At 41.5% G+C, this 20,439-nt stretch overlaps 1 protein-coding gene across 1 annotated transcript; it reads right to left on the minus strand.

Annotated features, from left to right (window-relative positions):
• Positions 1 to 60: 60 nt before the first annotated feature.
• Positions 61 to 18,816, minus strand: LOC121437492 (zinc finger protein 449-like). Its single transcript, XM_041637359.1, has 5 exons — positions 18,804 to 18,816; positions 17,496 to 17,941; positions 15,611 to 15,815; positions 1,110 to 1,223; positions 61 to 944 (listed from the first exon to the last, which is right to left on the minus strand). Exons 1-5 carry the CDS (start codon positions 18,814 to 18,816, stop codon positions 61 to 63), a joined length of 1,662 nt encoding a protein of 553 aa, XP_041493293.1.
• Positions 18,817 to 20,439: the final 1,623 nt, after the last annotated feature.

Consider the following 20,439-nt stretch of genomic DNA (forward strand, 5'->3'; position numbering starts at 1 on the left):
CAAACAGCTCCTATAGGCTCCAATGGTAACTGTCATAGGACCTGCTTCCCTTAAGAGTTCTTAAAGAAGTCCTCTGAAGTGTGTGACCTGGTGCATGATAAGGCCCGCTCGCTGTCTGAAGCTTTTAGAACAGTGAGTGCATTTGTATGGCTTCTCCCCTGTATGGATTCTCAAATGAATTACAAGGCTCGGTCTCTGTCTAAAGCTTTTCCCACAGTAGCTACATTTAAAGGGCCTCTCTTCCGTGTGTGTTCTCTGGTGCAAAGTGAGCGCCGTCAGGCGACTAAAACTCTTTCCACAATTATGGCATCTATGGGGCTTTTCACCTGTATGGGTTTTCAGGTGTCTTTTAAGACTCGATCCATGACAAAAGCTTTTCCCACACTCAAGACATTTATATGTTTCCTCTTCAGAATGGGTTCTCTGGTGCCCAATAAGGTGTGAGCGCCGAGTGAACCGCTTTTTACATACAGTACATTCGTAGGGTCTCTCTCCGGTGTGAAGTCGCTGATGTCTATATAGGTCTGAGCTCCGCAGGAACCTTTTTCCACATTCAGGGCATTTGTGAGGCTCCTCCCCCGAATGAATTCTCTGGTGCCCAGTAAGCTGGGACTTCCGAGCGAAGCATTTTCCACACTGAGGACATCGGTGAGGTTTCTCTCCAGGACTCTTTTTCTTTGGAGGCTTTGGGCTGAGAGGTTCTTCCAAATTGGAGGTCTCAGGTGTCTCTCCTAGAGTGGGGTTCTGAGGGTCTCCAAGTGTGGTTAAGTCTGTCTGTAAATCTTCTGGGGGTGGATCCCACTGGTTTTCTAACTGCACATAGTCTTTCTGCAGGATGGGACCATGGAGAGCATTCCCTTCTAAAGTTACCACAAAAGGGTACATATCTTCCAGTTTTTTCTCTTTTGAAGGATCCTCTTCATTTTCTAGCCCCATCTCAAAACCTGAGAAGAAATAGAAACTGAAGATGTCACTGTGTTCGGAAAAGAGAATCAGTGGAGGAAAGTAAATAGTGAATAGAAATGCCTAGACACACTTCCATGCTCCTCACCCCCATTACTGCGCTTTTTTCCCCTCCTTCCCAGGACCAGAAAGGAACCATTACTTACCAATCTTGGGATCAAGCAATTGTTTCATATCTTTGGGATCCTGTAATTCTTTTACCCATGACTCTTCTCTATGATCCAATGGGAAGTTCATGTCAAGCTTTGGTAACTGATAACCTGGTCACAGAAGCAAAAGGGAGAAGCATGACAGTGTGGTTCATCAAGGGTTTTTCTAGCATATAGGCTGACTACATGGATATATAGCCTCTAAATACTCATATCCTCCCCAAATTGTTCCTTCATCTGGAGTCACTTAGAAGAGTCTTTTGAAAAGATAAGAACAAAACAACAGTTGAGAAGGCCATCTTTTTGTGATCTCAGGTGAATGAATCATGTGCTAAAAGCAATGCATTTAGCTCTGTATCTATTTTGATAATACATTTATTTATGCTAGAGATAAACTATGGAGTAAATCTTCATAGAATGTTGGTATACTAAAAACTGGGAATTACTGTTATTGAGTGCTTAAAGAAGAGCAGTCTAAACATACGTGTCAAAGAAGAGTTCTGTAAACATGTGTCAAAGAAGAGGAGTGTAAACATACATGTGAAAGAAGAGTGGTCTAAACATACATGTCAGAGAAGAGTGGTATCAACATACATGTCAGAGAAGAGTGATATAACATATGTGCCCAGAAGAGCGGTGTAAACACATGTGTCAGAGAAGAGCACTGTGAACACAGGTGTTGGAGAAGAGTGGTGTGAACACAGGTGTTAGAGAAGAGTGTTGTGAACACAGGTGTTGGAGAAGAATGGTGTGAACACAGGTGTCATAGAAGAGTGGTGTGAACACAGGTGTCGGAGAAGAATGGTGTGAACACAGGTGTCAGAGAAGAGTGGTGTGAACACAGGTGTCAGAGAAGAGTGGTGTGAACACAGGTGTCAGAGAAGAATGGTGTGAACACAGGTGTCGGAGAAGAGCACTGTGAACACAGGTGTTGGAGAAGAGCACTGTGAACACAGGTGTCGGAGAAGAGCAGTGTGAACACAGGTGTCGGAGAAGAGTGTTGTGAACACAGGTGTCAGAGAAGAGTGGTGTGAACACAGGTGTTGGAGAAGAGCCGCGTAGACACAGGTGTCGGAGAAGAGTGGTGTGAACACAGGTGTCGGAGAAGAGCTCTGTGAACACAGGTGTCGGAGAAGAGCGGTGTGAACACAGGTGTCGGAGAAGAGTGGTGTGAACACAGGTGTCGGAGAAGAGTGCTGTGAACACACGTGTTAGGAAATTGCTTACTGGAATAAGCTCACTTGATCCCTTCACAGAAACATTTCCATTGTATTGTACTTAATTGGCAGCAGCAAAAGGTAGTCTTTATGTGTCAGCAGAAGTCTAGAAAGGGCAGTTCAAAATAAATAACCCAAATGAACTGCTAGGTAGTGTTTCTTCCCAACATCTTTTTAAAATTCATTATCTCTGTGTTTATTATTACACTTAAATTTAGCAACTATAAGATAGATGTGTTTTTGAGGATCAAACCCCAAAGTAGCTTTGGCAGAGGTGGGTCTTTCTGCCCAACATCTTAAGTACTACTTGGTTTCCCACCATTTCAGCCTTCATTGGCACCCTATTTTTCCTGTTTCTTTTTCTCCATCCTCCTCATTGCTGGCCAAGTATACTTCTCTACAGGAACATTTGGTACAGAAATGAGCTAACAAATAGGCTGATGGTTAAATGTTAGAATTATTAAAATGGCACATGCAGGCAAATACTAATTTGTATTTTAGATTAAGGCATGAGAAATGGACAGAAATTCCTTGTTTGTTTTATCAAGAAGAAACCATATGTTTCAATTTTAAGACTAACAAATGAAAGATAGGGAGCTCAAATGGATTCCTGTGCTGGGCGTTGACAGTGCATGCTATAATTCCAGGCTCAGACAGAAGGATTTCAAGTTCCATGTCAACCTTGGCTACAGAGTGAGACCTGCCTCAAAAAGAAGATACGTACTTCAAAATTTGCTATTTGATTTTTGTTTCGATTTCAAAGTTAAGATAATATGAAGGGATAATATGGGGTAGACAAAAAAGCTGAGGGTCACACCCCAAAGGAAAGCTGCTGCGAGGAAACAGAGGGCACACACTAAAACTGGGAAGAGACTAACAAGCTAATGTGTAAAATACTGATTCAGGTAACAGTCCAAGATGGCAGAGTATACCCACCCAACCACTGCCAAGTTCTCCTGGGAATAGGACTGAAACAGAGAGGAGCTAACTACCCTTGAGGTAGCTGGTGTTAGTTGTTGGTGGAAAGGCAGAGATATGAGAAAATGCAAATCTTTCTGGAGAGTAGAACAGAGGACAAGAAAGAGCATCCTTGTACATGGTAATAGCACAGTAGCGGGCAGGGGCTGGAGTAAAGAAAAGGAGAAACTTAGAAAATGCAGTCTTCTCCAGTATGCAAAAGTCAACCTTGACATGAAACACGGACTTTGCATAGCATCCCGGCACTGGCCGAAGTTTCCCTACTTCCCACCACGTAATCATGCTGCAGTACTTAAGGTCTCCCCTGAACTGCTCCAGGATTCAAAGCTACCTACATTTATTTGTCTCCCGAAACCCACAGGAAAACCCACTAACTAATCTAGGAAGTGTTAGACCAGACAGCCAATCAGCTGGCTGCTGGAAAAGACTTAACCAAAGCCTCTGAAAGTTCTATGCTAGCCTTTCTCACTACTCTTAATATATAGCACCTGAAATCTTAGCCAGAGCAGCAAGACAAGAGAAAGAAATAAAAGTGAAACAAACAGAACAGGATGAAGCCCAATATCCCTATTTGAAGATAAATTCTTGTATTTAGACCCTAAGATAGAAGAATCAAAGATCTGATAGAATTTCAGCAAACAGGCATGATACAAAATCAACAAAGAAGATCCAGTAACTTTTTTTTAATATAAAACTTGACCTTGAGAAAGAAATCAGAAAAAACAATGCCATCTAGTATACCATAAAAAATACCAGGAATAGGGGCTGGAGAAATGGCAAAAGCAGTACGTCTCTGCACTTCACATCAGAAGACATCAGCTGCTTGTAACTTCAGGTCTGGGGGATCTGATGCCTTCTTCTGGCCTCTGCAGGCACTGTATTCATGTGCCCCAAATGCACACATAATTAACAATAGAATATTTTTAAGTACCTAGGAATAAATCTAACCAAGGAGGCAAAATTCCTCTATAATATAACTACAAAACATGTATGAAAGAATCAGAGGAATATACTAGAAGACTGAGGAACTTCACAAAGTAGCAGAATTAAAATTGTAAAAATAGCACTGTCGCCCAAAGTGGTCTGTGGTAGAGTGTAACCAACCTTCAAAATTCAAACTACATTCTTCAGAGAACTAGAAATCGGCCCTAAATTTCATGCAGAAGCACAAAGGATACAAACAGCGAAGGCAGCTCTCACTGAAAAGAAGAATGCCAGAGGCATCAAACCTGACCTCAAATTATACTACAGAACCATACTGACAAAGTTGCCAAAAATAAAACTTGGAGGAAAAAAATAGTCTCCTCAACAAATGGTACCTGGAAAACAGAATTTATCTACATGTAAATGCTACTTTTTGTTCTGTTTTTTTTTTTTTTGAGACAGGGTTTCTCTGTGTAGCCTTGGCAGTCCTGGAACTCACTCTGTAGACCAGACTGGCCTCAAACTCACAGAGATATGTCTGCCTCTGCCTCCCAAATGCTGGGATTAAAGGTGTGCACCACCACTACCCAACTTCTACATGCCCATGATTAAGACTTTATCCCTACTAATAATTCGATTAAAAATTAATTTAAAATGGCTCAAAGAAGTCAGGCAGTAGTGTCACATACATTTAATCCCAGCGTTCCAGGACAGCCAGGATTACACAAAGAAAACCTGTCTCCAAAGAGAAAGAAAAAAATCAAAGACTTTAATGTTAGACCTGATACTTTTAAACTACCAGAAAAAAAACCATGGTGAAATATGTCCTGATATAGGTATTAGTAAAACCTTTCAGAAATGAACTCCAAATCTTGGAAAATAATAGTAAGAACAGGCCAGTGGGATCCTATTAAGTTAAAAAAAATCCTTTGAACAGTAATGAAAACAATAGTAATGAAATAGCTTAAAGAATGGGTAAATCTTTGCTATTCATCTTAGAGGATTACTATCCAGTGTATATATAAAAAAACTAAAAAGAAAGAAAAAAGAGAAAAAAAACAGCAAAAGAATTAGTAATGAAATCAACAGAAGGACAAGTGACCAGATGTTTGTAAAAGTGTGATGGTCAACCAGCTGTGCTGGCTCATGACTAACTGCAGCACCTTGGAGCCTGAGGCAGAAAGACTGCCAATATGGGTGGGCAGTGGTGGCGCATACCTTTAATCCCAGCACTCTGGGGGCAGAGACAGGCAGATCTGTATGAGTTCAAGACCAGCCTGGTCTACAGAGAGATTTCCAGGACAGTCAGGACTATTGCATAGAGAAACCCTGCCTCAAAAAAAAAGCCAATATGGGCTCCATAGTTAGTTTCTAGGTCTGCCTGGACTACATTCCACATTCCAGTAGGTGTATATTTTTATGTTCACAAGCATATCTTATATTTTTAAGGCAATGGTATTTTTAGATAATATACTGTAATAACTGTAATTTAAATGTGTTGTATAGCAGTTTCCTCTAAAAAATGAACACTTCGTTCTGCAGGGAAGCCTTTAAGACAGAAGGCAAACAACTCAAAAAAAGTCTAGAAACTCAAAAAAAAAAAAACTCTAGAAAGTTACTGAAACTGACCAGATTCACTGGGCCCCTTCATTCTAGGAGTAAACAAGCCAAGCTGCAAAGAAGACTCTCAGACCAGGCAAGCTGCAAAGAAGACTCTGAGAGCAGAGCAGTGGCCTGGAAGACACAGAAACCAGCAGAGCTGCCTACGAGAGGTTTAGGCCAACTGAGGCACTTGGAAAGGACACTCTTCACCTGTTGAGCTGTCTGTGGTGTGTGCTCCAGGTTAAGTTGATGACTGGGTAATTTTAGTGATTTCTAGCCCCCTATAAACTACGGATTAGAAAGCAGTCTGACAGAACTTCTTCATGGTCACTCTGGAATGACAGGTATTTCTGTAGGGCATCAGAGGAAATAGTTAAAGAAATGATGGATAGAATCCCTAAAGTATATTGAGAAGAACTCCCCTACATACGTAGGAAGGTCAATGAATTCCAAGTAGGATAATTACAGAAGATCCGCAAGCAGAGAGAGAGAGAGAGAGAGAGAGAGAGACAGAGAGAGAGACAGAGAGAGAGACAGAGAGAGACCTTGAAAAATCAGAAAAATGACCCCCAATTACAAGTGAACTATTTACATAGAGATTAAATCTGATTAGATTAAAGTTAGTAGAGGAGGGCAGTATAAGGGCTCAGCAGGTAAAGGCCCCTGCAGCCAAACTCAGTGACTTAAAGTCAATTCCAGGAACTTTTATATACACACATACAAATAAATGAATGTAATAAAAGTTTTAAGGTTAGTAGCAAGCAAATTTACTAAGACGTTAAACCCCAAATTAGTCAAATAAAGATTTAATTATACCAATTTAGTTTGAAATGAAACTGTGAGTTCCATTACAAACAAGAGGCTAAAACGCAGTGGGGTGACAGAGTCAAAGTGCTTAAAGAAAAATGAAAAGTGAGCTGGAGAGGTGGCTCAGTGGTTAAGAGCACGGCTGCTCTTCCAGAGGACCTGAGTTCAATTCCCAGTACCCACATGGCAGCTCACAACTGTCTGTAACCCTAGTTCCAGGGGCTGACACCCTCCCTCACACAGACAGACATGTAGACAAACCATTAATGCATATAAAATATAAATACGTAAATGAATAAATAAAAAGGAAGGAAAAAGAATCCTATATTCAAGAATTCTGTCTTTCCCAAATGAACATGCAATAAAGATATCCCTGAAAAACAAAACAGAATTCACTGCTAGCCGACTTGCCTGAAAATAGCTATATATGTTTTTAAAAAAGGGTAATCTCTCAGTCTGAAAGTGAGAGATTCTGAGAACGTAACTTGAAGCCGCATGAAAAAATAGCACAAATAAAAGTAGCATATAATTGGAAAAGACATTATAAATCAAAAAGTCTGTTTCTTTTGACTCAAACATTTGAGAAAACAAGTTCTATGCCATGTAGGAAGGTACTGTATTTGTCAACAGCACCACATATGAGGCACGTGAGAGAAAACTTGGTACATGGTAAAGAAATGACTAGAGTTGCCTGCTCAAATCCTTCTAAAGAAATAAAACCGTACATGACAATAAAGCTAAAAAAGCTGTAATTTGTTTTCCTTTCTCATTCATTTCTTTTTAAAATCCTGAAAACCATGTGGAGTAATAATTATAGCAATGTACTGTGGGGCTTATACCAGGTTTGAGAATATGATTCTAATACAGAAGTAAAGAATATAGACCTATATAGCACTAACGTTTCTGTATTTAATGACATTGTTAATATAACTCTGAACTGATGATAAGTTTAAGCATAAATGGGGAGCTGTAATCATCTACTTAAGAACTAACTTAGATACAGGGAATGTTCATTAAAGCAAAGTGCTACACTATATTCACTTAACACAAGAGAAAGCAGTGCATGTGTGAGAGAGAAGAGAGTTATATAGAAGACTAAATAAAATGGCATCTGTAACTCCAACTACATACTGACCAGGCTAGATCTGAGCGGACTACACAATTCAGTGGAAAGGCAGAGCTCCTGCTGGAGTTTTGCACTCCCTGTTTGCTTTCATTTGTTTTTCAAGACGGGGTTTCTCTGTACACCTCTAGCTATCCTGGAACTCACTCTGCAGACCAGGCTGGTCTTGAACTCACAGAGATCCTCCTGCCTGCCTCTGCCTCCAAGATATTAAAGGGAATGTTTTATAATTATTATTCATAAGACAGCTAGACAACTCAGATACTGAAACCCAAAACTTACTATTTATAAAGGGTATCATTTTATAGTGAGTAAAAGAACAATTAATTAATAAGATATATCCAAAAATATTGCTACCCAAATTAAAAAAAAACTCAAAGTAGGAAGAGAAAAATTATCTCCTCAACTTGATATATTCTATCTATGAAAGCCCCCATACCTAATATAAAAGTAATAATGAAAGAAGAAATAAAATTCTTCCCAGACCTGGAACAAGACAAGGATGTACTTTTACTACTTCAATTTAATATTGTTCTAAAGGGAAACTACACAACAAAAGATACAAAACTATTACCTTTCATAGGTGACATAATTTTATACATATACAGGAAACCCTAAAGAATCTATCATAATAAACAAGGCAAGTATGTTTGTAGGCTACATGATCAATATGGAAAAATCAATAGCATTTCTATATATTTTCAAAGAACAATCCAAAATGCACTGAATAAGATAATCCCACTAATGATAACATTAATATGACTAAAATAATTTAATAAGCTCAGTGTAAAATTTATACTTTGAAAACTCTAAAACACTGTTGAAAACACCTGAGAAAGTCCAAATAAATAGAAACACATTTCAGGTTCAGGCTTCATAAAATACAGTATCATTAATACAGCAGTATTCTCCAAACTATCTTCAGACGTAACACAATCCTCACAGTGAGCTGACTGTAAAACTTAATAAAAACAACAGCAATCTACAAAATGTAAATGCAGTCCTTTCTTGAGAACCAATGTCCAACAATCAGTCCAACGGTAAACTAAACCTATGGGCCTTCAGTCATAAGCACATTCAGTGCAAAATAAGAGGCTTTTTACTTTTAGGCTTTTAATGAAATCACAGCTAGATAACTACACACAAGTAAATGGCGTCCCGCCCTCACATGCTATTAAATCATTGTTGAAAATGGATCCAATTTCTAAATGCAAGAAAGAATGGGTTGTTTTCAAATAAGCTAAGTCATCAAATTATTTTACAGTCATCGAGTGAGATGTTTTTCCCCTTTAAGCGTGGGTGGATCTGTGACTTTGTTCTAAAGAGAAAATTGCAGAAGTGACGGTGTGTGACTGGGTTACCAACAACATTGTGGCACATGTCTTGCTTTCTTTTAGATCATCTCCTATGAGAGAAGCCTGTCTTGAGGACACGCATATGGAGAAGTCCCCTTAGCAAGAAACTGAGGGTTCTGCTAGCTCACAGAGACCGAGCCAGAAACATTGTAAATCTTCTGGAAATTCCTGGCTCATAGAAAGTCTATATTTTTTAAAAGCACCCCCCTCTTTTCATTTTCTCCTTTAAGCTGCTAAACTTCAGAGGCGATTTACAGTTGTAGACTATGGTACAAAAGAAATAATATAGTGGAGTGTGATGATATAAAACAATTGGAGGTTAAGAAAGAGATCCTTCACTAATGTTCAGCCAATCATTTTACTAAGCTCCACTTAGCAAAGATCATGTTACTAAAGGTGCACTGCTCTATGAGGTATCATTACTATAGCCGGGCATTAGATATTACCTATATTAACATTTAATGGAACAGGGAATTCTAAAGAGATTTAATTCACAATAGCCTTCTCAGCTAGTGATGGCTCATCAGGTAAAACAGTTTGCCCACAAGCATGAAGGTCTAGTTTGACACTAGGAACTCACACGCTAGGAGAAAAGTGACTCCTGCAAACTCTCTTCTGACATTCACACATGCATGGACATCAACACATGCACACACACAAAATAAATAAACATAAACTTGTTTTATTAAAAAAAATCTTCTCAGGAGCCAAGTGGTGGTGGCACACGCCTTTAATTCCAGCCCTCAGGAGGCAGAGGCAGGCAGATCTTTGTGAGTTCAAAGCTATCCTGGTCTACAAGAGCTAGTTCCAGGACAGGCCCAAAGCTACAGAGAAAACCTGTCTTGAAAAACCAAAAAAAAAAAAAAAAAGAAAAGAAAAAAAATCTTCTCAGGCTAGGGAGATGGCTCAGTGGTTATGAGCACGCACAGCTCTTTCAGAGATGAGTGTTCAGTTCCCAACACTCACGTCAGGTGTTCACAACCATCTGTAACTACAGCTTCAGGGACTCCAGCACCCTCTTCCAGCCTCCATGGGCACCTGCACTCACACGCAAACATCCACACACAGACATACACACATTTTTTTTTTAAAATTAGGTTGGGCGGTGGTGGTGCACACCTTTAATCCTAGCACTCCGGAGGCAGAGGCAGGAGGATCTCTGTGTTCAAGGCCAGCCTGGTCTACAGAGTTCCAGGACACCCAGGACTGTTCCACAGAGAAAACCTGTTTCTAAAAACAAAACAAAACAATAAAAGAAAAAGAATCTTTTGGTGTGTTCTTTGGCATCTTTCATGTACTCAGAGTGAAATCTCATTAACTGAGTCAAAAAATCCAAAGCTTAGGCAAGTGAAAATGTGTTCTAGCTGCGAGGCACTAATTATAGTTTATATGATACAGTTTAAGCACCCAGGCCTAGTGCCTCCTTACCCTTTTTCTTTCTGACTGCAGATAGTCTACAGTATTCCAAAGTTCTAGGGTGTCAGGCATAAAGTTAAGCTTTTAAGCACTCAGCCATCTCTCCAGTCCCAAATGTGGGGATTTTTTCTTTGTTTGTTTGTTTGAGACAGGGTTTCTCTGTGTAACAGTCCTGGATGTCCTGGAACTTGCTCTGTAGACCAGGGTGGCCTTGAACTCACAGAGATTCGCTTGCCTCTGCCTCCCACATTCTGGGATTAAAGGCGAGCACCACCACCACCTGGCAATGAGGGATTCTTAAAGCTTTTGTCTTTGTTAGCTCTATTTGTAGTTTGCATTTAAGTTCTTAATTTTGCAATTAACGAATGTGGCAATAGGTTAGTGACTATGATTAAATGACTCCTATACATATACATAACTTCAAAAAGCCCTACTGACTACTCAGAAATTATTTGCAATTACACCAGACAGTAATCTTAGAACTTAACCATCATTTTACTTTTTACAGGATCCCATAGAAATAAATCACCCCCATGAGAGCAGGAAGTAATTCTAGAAAACGACGTTCCCTCTCCCAACAAAGTTTGTCCTCAGGGTTAGGGACATTTATTGGGGTTGATTATAAGTGGTATACAGTTGGGGGTGGAAATTAAGTAGGATAAGGGATATCTTAAGGCAAAAAAGGAATTGGATGGGATAATAGGTAGATTAGTGTGAGCTTACTCACACTAATAATAATAGTGATAGTGAGAATACTTGTAAGCTATTATTTATAGAAAACTTATATTGGTATAGATTCTTGTATATTGATACAAATTCAAATTATATTTGTTATATTGAATATTCTCCTATTTCTTTTTACAACATTTGTGTACCTATGCAAAGTTATTTTATCATATTGTATGCGTACATGTTTCTACCTCTGCTTAAGATACTTTGTATACTGATACAATTTTGGAATATATTTATCATATTGCACTATACATTTCTACCTCTGATCAAAATATTTATATATTGTTTACATTTGGAGGTCACTGTCCCAATTTGCTTCACAGTTGTTTAAAGTTTTTTTTACTATTTTAATATAAAGCCTTAGTCTTTAAGCTATATAGGTATTAAGAATTATAGAACAATAGTCATCCTTGTTTGTCATACTTATGGTTATACTAGTCAGGTACTTTAGTTACATACAGATTATATTCTGCATAGATAGATAATCTTCATCCACTTCAAAGAGCTGTAAAACATGGCATTTAAATAACTTAGTATTCTGTTGATGTGAGACACATTTGCTCCTGGCAGCACCAATCTATTCCTGAGAGAATGTTGGGCACTGAAGACACTCCACTTGGAGTTTGTTTTCTTGGTAAAACTGGCCTTTGAACAAAGAACTGCCCCTGCTCAACTGCTGACAAAATGCATGGCGTCCAGACTGGACAAGCAGAATACAAGCAAAAAGACTGTCAAACCTTGCCAAAACAGGGTAAGACAGTTTTGAAAATTTTCCTGCTTCTGAAAATGGTCTGTCAGATACTTTAGACCTTAGCCAAAGATGGTTGCTCCAGTGTTGCAAATGAGACTTTGGGTGATTGCCCAGGTAGTCTGTTATCTCTGTCATTTCTTACACCTTTTGGAAGTTGCTTGATTGTGCTTCCTGTTTACTCAAGTAATATTATTTCCCTTTTCAGGACTTTTATGGGGTTGAAGACTAGATAGCCATAGTTACTTTCCTCTCATGACTTAACCAAGCCATTTCTAATATAAGACTTAGGCTGCTTAGAATAGGATAACTATTAAAACATTTAGCATATGTTTCTTGCTTGATATTGTTTATGCTTGTTGTAATTCTAATTTTTATACTTGATATTTTTTCCTATTATATATAGTTTTGTATTGGGTTTGGAACTCTTATTTAGACAAAATGGGGAGGTGCTGTGGAAACTCCTTCAGCCAATGGCCTTTGGGAGGCTGGCCCACTTTGGCCATAGTCATATGTACTATATATGCAGATATAGGGGCACATGAGACTCGTTGGCTGCTGGATTTGGTTCTAGTTCCCTGCTCACGCAGAGGACTACTGGTCACTGCTTTTTATGTGAGACTACCCCTAAATAAATAAACCTTTATTATACTCCATTCTGGGCTAGTGTGGGACTATTTTATTATAAATTGCAGTACTTATATCCTCCAAAAGTTCATTTTTTACCAACAGGGGATATGGTCCAGATTTTCAGATAAACTCAAATTCATATATAACTTTTACATTTATTTCCCCACTAACCATTATCTTATGATCTTTCACTCAATTTCCAAAATGATTATCATGCAAAATATTGAGATGCTTTTATTTTTTTTAAAAATCAAAACTTTAAGTAACTTTTAAATAAATAATGTGATAATAAGTCTTGCACCATTTTATATCATTTTAAACAGGCTAATTTCTTCCGATTTTTATTTAATACTTGCTTCATTAATACATTATACCTGTTTTTAAAAATACACTGAATGTCAATGTGCTGTGGGATAATGCTCTTGTACATTGTAAAGATTTGTCACTCATATTGGTTTAATAAAACACAGACTAGCCAGTAGCCTTGGAGGAAGTATAGGTGGGACAACCAGGCTAGGAGAATTCTGGGAAGAGAAAAGGCAGAGATGCAGTCACTAGCCAGATGCAGAGGAAGCAAGATGAGAATGCCTCACTGAGAAAAGGTACCAAGCCACATGGCTAAACAAAGACAAGAATTATGAGGGAATATAAGTCATAAGAGCTAGTTAGTAATAAACATAAGCAATAGGCCAAACAGTTTATGATTAATATAAGCCTATGTGTGTTTTTTGAGACTGAATGGCTTTGGGACTGAGTGAGATAGAAACTTGTGTTTTAGAAAGTATGAAAATGAATATGACTAATAATATTAATACTACTGCTCTGCGATTATATATGTGCAATATTGAGATAAGAAAGAAATCACATGCAAAATCAGAATGAGTATATAGACTTATAACTGAGTAGGATGGCTAAGTTCTAAAATTAATTACAAACATATATGTACAAAAATTTAAACTTTGGGTTTTTTTTTTGTTTGTTTGTTTTTCAAGATAGGGTTTCTCTATGTACCCATGGCTGACCTAGAACTCACTCTGTAGACCAGGCTGGCTTTAAACTCAGATCTGCCTGCTTCTGCCTTGCGAGTGCTGGGATTAAAGGTATGAGCCACCATCGCCCAGCTAAATTTAAACTTCTCAACAGACTATGAAATGAAGGCAATATAAATACTAGAATATAAACAATAATATTATATAGTTCTGCTTCAACCAATATGTGTAAGTATGGACTTTACAGTGTTTCTTTTTTCTTTCTTACCATCATTTAAAACTATTCTGGCCTGGTGTGGTCATACCTTATCTTGACCTTTGAAAGCCAGTCTCCCTCTGAGTTCTCCATACCAATGAGTGACATTCCCATCTACCCAGGTCAAAGGCCAGAGACTTAGGCTGCATCCTTCACCTTTCTCGTTCATTACTCAGTAACCAGTCAGTCAGTCACAAGTCTTATGTTTCACATAGGCTGAATATTTTTGAAATTGCTTTTTCCTCTCCATGATCACCAACTTGGCTCGTACTCCAGTCGGTCCCTCCCAGTGCAGATGCAGGTGTTCTTTCTGGCCCTAGTGTTTCTGCTCAGAGTCCTCTCCCCCCCTGTATGCGCGGCTCTCACTCAGCAAGCCCATCCTGGTCCCTTCCCATAGGCATTCCCCCTAACCCCTCCTCCTGGAGTCAGTTCTCTTAACTGGTGGTAAGGTGTCTCTCAATGTGCTTCATTGTCACCTATGCCCTCCAGGATTACTTTCCATATCATACATGGAATGTGTCAACTGCCCACCAGACTTGGAGCTCCAGAATGGCGAAGGCTGCTTTTTTGCTTTGTGCATCAACAATTTCCCAGTGTCTGGTCTGGTTCTTTTCAGGTGCTCCTAATCTTGGCTGAATTAATAATACGGAATTGTAAAAAGGAATTCTAGGCCTTAGCTGTTGCTAGTTACTCATGCATCAGGCACTTTGCTTTGGTAACTTGGGTTGTTCTCACTGATTTCCATTTTGCTGTTTGCTTTTGCTGTCTCAGTGTTACCCAGTTTAGTTCAAGTGCCAACATGTTCAAAATGCACCACCCCCAGGAGTCAGGGTTCCAGCCACACATGAGCCAGTGAGGGGAGAAATGGAGCAGAGAACCCCAAAGGGAAGGGAAACACAAGGGCACAAAGGCTACAGGGCCCAGCTGCGTTTCTCTACTGGACCTAGCTCCTTCTAGAACTCGCCTGTTATGCCAGAGTCAGTGAGCTTCAAACACTAGTGTGTGTTTCATTTATCTGTATTAAACTAATGCCTGAGGTCTCCTCACCACATTCTAAAAATACCATTCTAGTCAGGGGTTTTATGAAATTGACCTTTTTTGTTTTGCTTTTTGAGAGAGGGTTTCCCTGTATTGTCTTGGCTGTCCTGGAACTCACTCTGTAGACCAGGATGACCTCGAACTCAGAGAGATCCGCCTACCTCTGACTCCCAAGTGCTGAGAATAAAGACATGTGCCACCACAGCATGGTGAAATTGACATTTTTTCACCTTATTCTATAAAGAACCGCACCCTTTTTAAGGATCTGAAGGAAGCATGTTGCAAAGTCCTCTTCTAAAATGGGACTTTGCATGCCATAAAAGGAACTAACTTGCCCTCCCTCTACCTCACATCACAGGCTCAAAACTTGGTGAACAACTGTGTTTTCACCAGAGGATCCGAACTCCCACAAGAGGTTTTCCCAAATAACATTCTTGGTGAAAAGTCTCTTGGGCAAGGCCATCACTATACCCAACTCCCAAGGCCACTCGATCCGATGCGCATCACTCACTGCACTGGGGGACCTAGAAAAAGATATCTACCTCCTGTTCTCAGCCCTCCACTTCTTTATGGCAGTGGTTCAGGGCCATTGGGGGATTCATATTTCTAACTCAAACCAAAACCTTCCCAGTTCTTTAGCTCTCAAACACAAACCCAGAATGAAAAGAAAAGTCGTGTCTTACCAGGGTCCAGAAAGGGTTGGCATTCACCATTAGCACTGTAGCTCAGCTCCTGTGGCCCTGCTTGTGGCATCCAGGCATCTGGCACCGGGGGCTCCTGGACAGGTTCCATTACTTGGAGCGCAGGTGCCTCCAGGTGCAAGGTGGATGGCATGGGTACTGTTCCAACTGGTGCCAGTTCTTCCAAGAGCATGTCATCCATGTCAATCTGAGAGAGAGGCCACACACATCACTCCCGAGTTGAGACTCCACTGGAACTAAAGCCAGTTTACCACTTTCAAAGTCAGCCATTCCTCACCAACAGTACCATGAGCCACAGATGTAGCTTTAAGGTCTCCAGGGGTTCTGGGAGGCAATGCATTAAAAAAAACCAACCAACCAACCAACCAACCAACCATCAACCAACAACAGGTAAGTTGACTGTACCAGGATGGCCTTATTACAACATCTACAAAGTATCAGGATTTCAATAGTAATCAACACAAATAATTCCTAGTGAGTTATTCCACCTGCTCTTTCCTTCATACAAAGTCTCTGGGGAGTGTGCTCACAGCTGATCCAGCTGCACTGTTAAGTGCATTTAAGTGATCAAGTGCCAGGAGTGGTTTGCAACTCTAGAGATGTGCAGAGATGCCCAGACCTCCCAAAGACAAAAATCATCTATTTTCACCCAAACCAGGAAGCTAAGGAAAGTAATGAAAACTACATCCTAGGGATGCAGGGACCTTGGTGATTTCCTAGGCAAGCCACTACTTGCAGTGAAGCCAACTGCTCTAGTAATCTGTGTCCCAAGCCCCAGAGATTGTGAATGTCAGACAGAAGCTCTTGCTATTGCCTTCTGGGAAAAGTGCCCTGTGTTCAGCTTGCCCTGTGTTCACTGATGGTTTCCCTAGCAGAAGCGTCCAGGGGTGGTACTGAATACAAGGCAATATGCGGGCAGCCGGTGCTACTGGAATTTAATGGGCCAGCAATGGGCACATCACTTACAATCAGAGCTCTTCCTACACTCTCCCAAACATGGGACTCCTTCTTCAAATCTTCATGTAGAGAAAAAGAACCTAGTATGAACCACATCCTGGTGATCAGGCAGAAACTGAACAGCTTTTGCACATTTATTAGTTTAGAACTTTTGTGCGAACCAGAGAAAACCACAGATTTTCTTTTCCTTTACCAAGAACTGATTTTTTGGCCACTCTGTACAATCACATCACCAGGGACAACACTGCTCATAGCACTGGAGCCTTGCTCAGAATTCCTGACTGTCCCATCACAGTAATTGAAAGCAGAGGGGTTGGCATGTGACCACTTCATGTCCTCCCATGCAGTGATCACATGCACTGGAGAAATGCATATCAGTTTACACTAAACTGCGCTGCCTTCCTTGTACTCTCTCTAGACTCTACTTGACTCAATGCCAGCCAGATCATTCTGGAAAGAAACAATAGTAAAGAGTTTAGAATGTGCAGGCCACATTCACCCTATCCTCTCCTCCTTCTGTTTTGAAAAGAAAGTCATTAACAAAGTAAAAACCCCTAGAAACTTAGTGGTCACAATCAATCATACCATGACAGGAACTGGCTAGGAAGCCATAGAGCAGAGTATGGATAACTGTAATTGATGTTTCTAGATAAGCTATGCTGTCTGCAAATTTCATTTAATAATACCAAATGGGGCATTCTCATATGTGTGTCCTAGAGAGGGCATGGGGTCAGATACAGGGGAGAATCTCAGACCCACATGCTGATTCCAGCAGAAGAGAACCCTGGAAAAGTCTCTGGAGAAGTTTTGGGGCTGTGGAATCAGAGTCAAAATGATGGCTACAGACCCCTGGCCTGGGTACCTCTTTTTGTTCCCCTAAGAACAGAGACTCCACATTTTTTTTTCTCACCTGTGGTTCTGGTATCTCAAGCTCTCTCTGCAAGTCTTCAATGAGGGACACAACTCTTTCTCTATTGTCTGGGCAGTGTTCCCTCACCCAGGTCTCTATTTCTGTGGGGAGAATGGTTAGGAATTGCTCGAGCACAAGCAGCTCCAGGATTTGTTCCTTAGAACGCATCTTTGGCTTCAGCCACTGACAACAAAGCTCCCAGAGTTTGTTGAAGGCTTCATGAGGCCCCGCAGCTTCTGTGTACTGGAACTGCCTGAAGCGCTGGCGGAAGACCTCACAGTCTGTGTCATACTCTTGCAGGACAGAGCCCTGGTTCAAGGAGGCCTGGATTGCACAACCCAGGGCCACAGCTATCACCTCTTCGAGAGTTTTACAGTGTATCTGGGGTCTATGGCTCAGAGTCCAGGTTTTTCCTCTCTGTAATGATCTGGGGGAGCCACCTACAGCTGAAGACAGGAAAACATAAAAAGGAGAAAAAGCAACAGTTACAAGATGGCACACTCACCGTCTTTAACTTACTTAGATTTGCTTTCTCCCACAAAAACTTAAAGGAGCACTTCACAGTCTTTTCTGGCGGTTTTGCAAGTCAGATAGAAGCTGGGGACGCACCTCCCAGAACAACATCTATAGACACAATCAGTTTCTAATATTTCTAAAAATCTCAAGAGCTTCCCCACATATCCTCTAGAACATGCTATCCAATATGATAATAACAACATATGGTATTCTAAGTTTAACCAAAAATTCAACTTACTTTCTCAGTTATGCCACATAAATTTAAGGTGCTCAGGAAATAACATTACCAGAAGCACTTTGCTAATATCTTACAATGACAAAGGTAACTGCCTTTTTATATGCCCCCACTATCCCCAGTCTAATCCCAAGTCTTTTTTCCTATAGGGAGATTTCAAAAAAAAAATAGGGATAATGCAACACTTCTGAAATAACTAAAAGTGTCAAGACATTTTAGTGTGATCTGTGGGGTCACAGGGTTGGCCATATCTGTACATACAGGTATACTATGGACCCCCCCCATCTCTCTGCATTTGTTGAGGCAGTACCGTATATACCTGTCTTATTTAAGATTTCTGATGTGAGTCAAGAAAAAAATAGTCCGATTCTCCTCCCGTTCAGTCAATTGATCCGAAACTGACTCCTTATCACCCGTCACTGTGGGCAGGAACCTATGCTTCCCGTTACTGTGACAGTAACCTATGTATGCTTCCCGTCACCCTGACAGTGACCTATGCCTCCCGTCACCGTGACAGTAACCTACTTATGCTTCCCGTCTTCGTGACTGTAACCTACGTATGCTTCCCATCACCGTGACAGTGACCTATGCTTCCCGTCACCGTGACAGGTAACCTATGTATGCTTCCCGTCACCGTGACAGTAACCTATGCATGCTTCCCGTCACCGTGACAGTGACCTATGCTTCCTGTCACCGTGACAGGTAACCTATGTATGCTTCCCGTCACCGGGACAGTAATCTATGCATGCTTCGCGTCACGGTGACAGTAACCTATGCATGCTTCCCGTCACCCTGACAGTAACCTATATATGCTTCCTGTCACCATGACAGTCACCTATGCTTCCCATCACCGTGACAGTAACCTATGTATGCTTCCCATCACTGTGACAGTAACCTATGTATGCTTCCTGTCACCGGGACAGTGACCTATGCTTCTGTGGCAGGGGTTAGGCATAATTTTCTGTGTAATCCTCACACCCAAATGCCCCTGACTGCAACACACACATAGTTATAGCATCAACTTCATTAAAATATCCTTCAAGGACCAAATGGCACCGAAAGTGAATAGCAGCGTGCCTGGCACAAGGTAAAGACTTAAGTGAAGTTTCTCGTTGGTCAAGGCTCCTTCCTAGGAAGCTTCTAGTTTCCTGAGCCCGGGCGTGTAACCGTTGCTGGAGGACACCCAAGGATCTGCAGTCTTTTGGCTGTGGACCCACTCAGTTAATCTTCTCCAGCCTCACAGCTGGCTAGCCTTTCCCTGGCTGACCCAAAACCTTCCACCACGTCTACCGGGGAAGCGACCCTCTAGGTTTCCTTTCCTGGGCCCTACCTAGTGAAAATTTCACTTCTTTAAGGAACAGTGGTTTCTCTCTCTCTCTCAGTGAATCCACCCACAGGGCCTACCCGTAAAGCAATGTAAGAAAAGAGGGCGCTTTGGGAAACGGCAGGCGTGACATGTCCCCCAAAAGCCTAAAAGCTGGCTTAAAATCCGATGCTAGTGTTAGGGATGTGGTTCCCCCAAAGCTCCTAGATGACGATGCCCGACCACCCAGATGGGCACTCCCAGTCCTGGAGGACTCCCAGCAAGGCCTGGCCGGGTCGCAGGGAGCGGCGGCGGGGTCCCTGAACGAATAGGGGCCCGCCGCTCCTCGTTGCTCCTGGGGCCTGGCGCCCAGGGCACATATGAAATTTGCCAGTTTGTGTGGCCCCAGCCAGCGAAAGGAGCCCCGCTACCCGTGCCCGCGCCCCAGGGACAGCCACGCCCTCTGGCCACTCCGGGACTCACCGCCTCTGCGCCCACGGCTCTCCCAAGCTCACCGGCAACTGCTCAAGGCGCAGGCGCGGAGCCGCGTTCAGTACTACATCTCCCGGTAGGCTCCGCGCTGCCCGCTCTTCTAGCCCAGAAGGATGCTGACGTGGGAATGGCTGGGACTCTCCCAGGCTTCCACCTAGCCTCAAGCGACTTTGGAAGAGCTCCTATTTCCGGTCTTATAGCTTCTGGGTCCTAGGGGAGTGGGTGGGACGAGCCCTGAGTCCTGAGTCAAGTAAGGACGTCTTCCCAGCAGCTTTAGAGTAATCAGTGCAGGTGGGGGAATAACTTCGTTTAAAACAGCCTTGACCCATGCAGTGATTCTCAAGCCTCGAGGGGGGAGGTTCTAGGGAAAGCATTTTAAAATTCATGTTTCTGGGCCC

Source organism: Microtus oregoni, unplaced genomic scaffold (assembly GCF_018167655.1).
Source record: "Microtus oregoni isolate MIOR12 unplaced genomic scaffold, Mior012 000052F_ref0000163, whole genome shotgun sequence".
In the NCBI taxonomy this organism is placed as follows: Eukaryota; Metazoa; Chordata; class Mammalia; order Rodentia; family Cricetidae; genus Microtus; species Microtus oregoni.